Source organism: Oratosquilla oratoria, chromosome 7 (assembly GCF_046742065.1).
Source record: "Oratosquilla oratoria isolate Oo_2021 chromosome 7, ASM4674206v1, whole genome shotgun sequence".
Lineage (NCBI taxonomy): Eukaryota > Metazoa > Arthropoda > Malacostraca > Stomatopoda > Squillidae > Oratosquilla > Oratosquilla oratoria.
Window position 1 is genome coordinate 83,783,431 of NC_134783.1, and position 7,500 is coordinate 83,790,930.

Genomic DNA, 7,500 nt, shown 5'->3' on the forward strand with positions numbered 1-7,500 from the left:
GAAAAAAAGTATCAGTACAGTTCCCCTTTCCGGCGTAGTAATGGAAGGCAGTGCCCTGGAGAAACTCAGCCACGTTACACCAGGTGAGGCCCTTTGTACTAAGGCAGGAGTTCTTAATCTGGGGGCCATGACAAGAATCTAGTGAGGGGGCTATGGCCCGCCGTTACAAATTTATATTTCTAAATAATGTAGTCTCGTGATGTAGGTTAAGCAAATAAAAAATATCGATCTAAAATAAGATAATTATGATTGTCAATTTTGTAATAAAACTATGTTTATTTTCGTCAATATTTTATTTAATTTTATTGATTGATTGATTTATTTATTTAACCTTTTTTGGCTGGGTTGGATTTCAAGGATTTGAGGAAAAATGAAAGGAAGCACCACGAATTTTGACATGGAGAAATGGGGTGAAAAGTGTCTAGATCGATACATTTCTGGCATCCTTATGGCATCCATAAAACCAATAATGTTAACGAAATTCCGCCAACATTTGCCCACCTATACGTTTTTTTTTTGTCGTAAATAATAAACAATGGAATAACTACTTACATGTATATTACAGTGCGTGGTGATAGAATCCACATTTAAGTAGTTGTATTATTGTTTATAATTTGTGACAAAACGAATAAATGTTAAAAGGAAAAAGGACGCTTACATATTGGTGTCAACATGTTAACATATCGTTATGGTTTTATTATTATTATTATATTTTATTTATAAATTCATTTTTTATAATTCTCCAAGGACAGAATATTAACGAGTTCACGATCAATCTAACCATCGAATTTCCGACAACGTTATACTGAAACCTAGAAATACGTGAAGTATTTTTGTTTGGATCATTCTCGTTGTGCTTAACCCATTAAACTCCGATGACAAGATGTCTTGTCATTTGGTCAAATAAAACAAAAAATCATAAAACACCAAAATGTTTTATCAAACACCAGAAAAAATGACGTCAGTCCTCGCTTCGCTCGCGAGCGAAGCGAGGAGGACTTACGTCATATTTTTCTGGTGTTTGATAAAACATTTTGGTGGTTTATGATTTTTTGTTTTATTTGACCAAATGACAAAACATCTTGTCATCGGAGTTTAATGGGTTAAGACAACTTCTGTAACTGAGCTTGTATTTGTGATGAGAACACGGATCTAAAGCGATCTACCAGTAACTGCCACGTGGCCTGGCTCTCCGAGCACAAAAGGCATAGGTGGGGGACTCAGCTGCAGGTAAGTGGCTCTTGGATTAGAATAAAAAGACACAGAGCAGAAATAACAAGTGAGGATTGGTTCACGAAAAGACTCACGCCTTATCGATGTACAGCTAACTACCGGTGATTGCTCCCCTCAATCTATTATTTTGTGTCATAACCGAGAATCAGAGATCTATGGGAGGACCCGTGCACTGATGCCGGTTGCCGTGGGGTTTTCCAGTCAGTGAAACTGTTATAGAAATAAAAATAACTGTCACAGTATTAATCCTCCACTTGAAATTTCACAGAAGTTGTGCCAACACTGTGTTTTGTCACTAATCAGTGCTGCCCACCCATCTACTTTTTTACACTGGTGGCGAACTTTTAAATATTTCGTTTTGACTTCCATTCGACGACTTTATTCAGTTGAGGGGGGTGCCACCAGCAGACGATACATCTCTTCGCCCCGACGGCGCCTTCAAATATTTTGTTCTGGTTAAGTGTCAGTGGATTTTATCAACTTGGGGCGGGACATCCGCGTTGAACATTTTCTTATTTGTTAACGTGGGACTTTTTCTTACCAACGGAATAACACTCCATCCGACTTACATCCCCTGAATAAAATTTCTAATAAAGTGTGCAGTGAGGTATATTCCTACAATTCATTCGCATGGAGTTTCAGCGAAAACCACCCGAAGAACTCGAGATTTATCATATATCAACGTGTACGGAAAGTTCACCGCCATCAGTTCACCTCGGGGGGGGGAAAATTCGCCGCCATTAGTTCAGCGTAGGCAAAGTTTCCCGGTGGTGAAAATTGACCGTCAGGAAAGTTCACCGTGAGGAAAGTTCAACGCAAAGCGTTTTGTAAAGAAGGATATGATAATACAAGAAAAACTAGTTAACGAAATATAATAAGCATTTTCAAAACAATAACAGCAACCTTTTATTCATTCATAGCGTTTATTCTAATGTATATATACTGTATATTTTAAACCCATGAATGCATATACCGTATTTGACGGTATATAGGACGCACCTTTTTCCCGAAATTTTGGCTGAAAAAATCGCCTTGCGTTCTAAAATGCGAAGTTGAGACCCTCCGCAGGCTTCCCTGACGCTCACTAACTTATCTTACGATCAGTACTTCTATCTACCCAAACTCCATGCATCATTATTCTATTGCTGGTATTATTATTACCTGTATTGTTACCTAAAAACGAATTATCATAAAAATGAAAGCAATCTAACCTGTGAGGCTCTGACATGTTTATAAATAATAGCTGATTGGAACTCTGACTCGGTGCCATCTGACGGTAATCATAAGAAAACACACCAACACCCTCAGTGTTATGGCAGCAGGAGGAAAAAGATCGAGCTACACAATCCCCTACAAACTACAAGTGGTAGATTATGCCAAGAAGCGTGATAATAGAGCAGCAGCCAAGACTTTTGGGTTACCACCTACGAAAAAAATTATACGTGTCTGGTGACAGCAAGAAGACCAACTGAAGAGAGCGTGACTCACTCGAATTCTACAACACAGTCATCTCAAATTATAACAAAAGAATATAGATTTAATATATCTAGACTTTGCAAAAGCTATTGATACCGTCCCCCACGAAAAACTACTTACTAAATTAGCTTCGCACGGAATATGTGATAGCCTATCAAGTTGGACTAGTGGTTAAGCGATCAAAAATAGTTGTCCTAGATCTCAAAACTTCTAGATGGAGAAATGTTACGAATGGGTTCCTCAGGGTTCCGTTCTTTAGCCACTTCTATTTATAATATATATTATATAGAACACGGACTGAAATCTATTGCCTCCAAATTTGCTGATGATACAAAACTTTGCAAATGATCACTTAAACCAATTAGATATTCAAGAATATTTTGATAAACTACAGCAATGGTCTGAAAAGTGGCTAATGAAATTTAACACAAGTAAATGCAAGGTTATGCACATAATATCAGTAAGTACGATCGATTACAAGTTATTTGGAAATTTGTTAACAAAAGTGGATAGTGAAAAGGATCTCGGCGTAATTATCAATAACGATCTCAAATCATCTAAGCAGTGTATTTCTGCCTCAGAGAAAGCAAATAAGATTTTAGGACTTCAAAAATCCATATCTCATTAACAAGCTATATAAATCGTTAGTTCGTCCACATTTGGAATATGCCGTTTCCGTATGGTCACCAAATCTCATTAAAGACATTGACAGATTGGAAAAAGTACAACGGCGAACAACAAAACTGATTCCAAATATCAAAAATAAATCATACGAAAATCGACTAAAACATATGAATCTATTTTCCCTAAAAATATGTAGACTCAGAGGTGACTTTATACAGGTCTTTAAGATTCCAAAGTGAATTGACATCAAAAGTGAAATTTTTTTCACACTGAATGAGAATCAGACAAGAAATAATGGTCTTAAACTGTCAGGAAATAAATTTAATTTGGAAGTGGGTAGAAATAACTTCGCCAACCGTGTAATTAATGAATGGAATAAACTTCCTGCAGAGGCAGTGCAATGTAGTTCCGTTCGAAGCTTTAAGATTCGTTTAGATAAACACCTAAGCAAGATGCTATAATGCCTGCCATTTATTATATATTTGTTTATTTGTTTGTTATTATTTGTCTGTTTATTATTATTTTCTTGATTATAATTTATCAGTTATCTCTCAATTTATTATTATTCACTATTTACCTGTTTGCTTATTATTTAACTTTACCTATTTATTTATTAATTTCATTTATTATTGTGTTACCATCATGCCCAAGGACATTCAGCTGGCTTGCAGGATCCGTGGCGAGCGAGCTTAGATCATGAGCATGTACGCAGCGGGGGTCGGAAGCAAAGCAGAAGGAAAGGAAAGGAAAGGAAAGGGAAAGAGAGGAAGGGAGGAAGGCAACACGCCACACACTCTACCTCCATTTTTATAATTTGTTCGCATACGACCTAGTTATGGACCAAAGGGTCTCCTGTCAGCCTGCTCCTCCTTTGTAATCCTTTGTAAAAGCAAGGAAAGGTAAACATAACCTTCATTGCCCAGCCTCACATTGGCCAGAACTTGAGGTTGACATGAAGACGGGGCTGCTAAATGAGAGAAATTCAGGGAGAAGTGTTTCTACCAAAATGATAATTTATGAGGCCAGGAAAGTAGCAGATCGACGAGGGATACAGAACTTTGCGGGAACAGAAGGTTGGTGTTACAGGTTTATGAAACGGCAGGGTTTATCACTGTGCACAAGAACATCCATTGCACAATGCCTGCTGATTATAAAGAAAAAATATTAGAATTTCATAGATTTGTTATAAATGCACAAAATAAAACTTGTTTTGAACTGGGCCACATGGGGAACATGGACAAAGTTCCACTCACATTTGATGTACCATCCAACAGGACTGTGACTGTCAGAGGGTTTAAGACTTATATATATATATATATATATATATATATATATATATATATATATGTATATATATATATATATATATATATATATATATATATATATATGTATATATAAAATGGCCATGAAAAGACCCACTATACAGCAGTTCTGGCCTGTTGTGCTGATGGCACAAAACTGACCCCTTTCTTGACATTTAAAAGAAAAACTCATCTTAAAGATAAAATTCCAACAGGTGTATTTGTTCATGTCCACCAAAAAGGCTGGATGGACGAAAATGGAATGGAACTGTGATTACAAAATGTATGGTCGAGGTGTCCTGGTGGACTAGAAAACTCTCTCTTCTGGTTTGGGATCAGTTTAGAGCACATAGAACTGCAGCCATTAAAAAAAAGGTGGGTGAATTGAAAACCCAGTTAGCTGTCATTCCTGGTGGACTGACAAGCCAATTGCAGCCTTTAGATGTGTCTGTGAATAAGCCATTTAAGAAAAACATGCACTAACATTGGAACAAGTGGATGACTGAGCCACATCATGACCTCACACCCACAGGAATAATGAGGCGGCTCACCATTGCCCAAGTGTGTGAGTGGGTGAAGAAATCTTGGGATGACATTAGGCCTGAAATCATTGTGAAGTCTTTTAATAACTGTGACATTAACAATGCCCTTGATGGCACAGAAGATGATGCATTATTTGAAGTCAGTGATTCCAGCAGTGGTGACGAATATGATGAAGATTTTTCTGGTTTTGAAAATAACGAAGACTTTTCTGGTTATGATAATTAAAGTGTTTCCCCATTTTCTTACCGTGTTTTTTTATTTGCAATGTTTTACAATTACAATAATATTGAGATATTTTGTTTATGCTTATTGCTTGTCTGTACTGCCAACTTGTTTTTATACAGCGATGTTTTCTGCTTGTGCTGCTAGATTGCTTTCAACAGTATATGCTTAAGTACACTAAAAACTTTTTTCCTGAATATGACCTGCTGAAATGGGTGTGCGACTTAAATGCAGTATCATTATAAAAACAATGATATTTTAGTCATACGTTTTAAAACCATGAAAAATAAGAGAAATAAAAAATCGTAAGAATGTATCCAATGATACATAATAAAATATAATACTGACAGTATGAGCATTTAAATTTTGTGCTAACTAGTATCATCAAAAGTTCAAATACTAAAATTATGAGGTAGCCCTCTCAAATATTCAATGATCCAATCATCTTCGTTGTAGTATAAAACAAATCTTCGAATTCTGTCAGCACAAGTGATGTAAGCTTTCGAATGTTGCGTGCATTTACATTTGTGCCAGTGCAAAGAGTAGTCGACGCATTCAAAGCTCTGTGTGACGACGAAGTTTTCCCATCTGAATCTCAAGATGTTATTGAATACTCGGAAAATACATGGATAGAGAGACCAGATAGAAGTCGTCCTCGCCGCCTCCCTAAATTCCCTCGTGAAATGTGGAATATCTACAACTCTGCCTTGAATAACACACCAAAAACTAATAATAATGTAGAAGGATGGCATGGGGCCTTTGAGGAGCAAATGATGTCTTTCCATCCCAATATTTAGACATTTTTGCAATGTATAGAGAATTAGCAATGGTCAACAGAGGTCAAGATTGAGCAGTATGTCACTGGACATGCACCTAAAAAGGGGAGGAAAGATTGTATTACTTGATCATAGTTAACACAAATTTAAATGTTTACAGTGTAGGTATTATACTTTGCATTCTTTCATGTATTATTAGTTAAATTCTTATGAAATTTCCTTATTTCTCTTATTTTTCATGGTTTTAAAATGTATGACTAAAATATTCTTCATAATGATTTTACATATATATATATATATATATATATATATATATATATATATATATATATATATATATATATATATATATATATATAAACATGAATAATCACGAAGAATGAGTAAAAGGTTGTCATTATTGTTTTGAAAGTATTTATCATATTTCATTTTTCTTACTTGTATTACCATATGTTTCTTTACAAAACGCTTTGCATTGAACTTTCCTCACAGTGAACTTTCCTGGAGGTCAATTTTCACCACGGGTGGGGTGGGGGTGGGGGGACTTTCCCTACGGTGATCTGATGACGGTGAATTTTCCTCGAGGCGAAGTGATGGCGGTGAACCTTCCTGTAATCATATACCAAGTCCCGTCAGCCTGCTGCATTTCGGAACTGTTCAGGGAAGTCGTGATCGTCAAGTGTTAAGAGTGCTCGGCTTGCGTCCTGATGTTCTTGGGGTCGGAATCAAACTCGGGGTCACAATATTTGTAATCTTCAATAGTCACATATTGGATCCAATTATTCGCAATGGAAACGCCATTTGAATTTTTTCAGAAACTTCGTTCTGAATGCTAGATATTTCTTAATTAACTTCAGAAATTCCTGATACCCTGACTGCGTACCTCCGGGCCGTTGGGGCAGGCGACCCAACGGATCGTAAAGTAACACTTTGAAAGCTTTTTTTTTTCTTCTGAGGGATATTACCACTGACCTAGCTGGTACGCTGTCCCGTGTGTTCTCTAAATCCATTTTTCATGTCATATTTAAATGTGCGTTTCAATTTTTCGTTCAACATGCGCTTGCTTGTTTTTATGTATTTAGAATAAACAAAAAATTAATTTCAAGAAAGCAGATGTTGGCAAGAAACGACCACAACAAACTTCTCAATCTTGTGCGAAACTTAAGAGGAAATTCATCGTTTGAACGACGTCAATCTCAATTATTCAACTTCTAACCCCTTCCTTTTATTCTGACTGCCGTCTGGCGATTTTATTCACCAGCGTGGCACCCGCTTAAGCCCAGGTGGCACCCTTCTTTCCACACTTTCAGTAGGATGGTCAG

The 7,500-nt window shown here is 36.6% G+C and overlaps 1 protein-coding gene across 1 annotated transcript in view; it reads left to right on the top strand.

The window, feature by feature from the left end:
• Window positions 1-5,135: 5,135 nt before the first annotated feature.
• LOC143026888 (uncharacterized) overlaps window positions 5,136-7,500 on the top strand; it is a 12,944-nt gene continuing 10,579 nt past the window's right edge. The window contains exons 1-2 of the mRNA XM_076187673.1: window positions 5,136-5,391; window positions 7,036-7,095. Coding sequence (XP_076043788.1) covers window positions 5,136-5,391; window positions 7,036-7,095 — 316 coding nt within the window. The remainder of the gene's footprint in view (window positions 5,392-7,035; window positions 7,096-7,500) is intronic.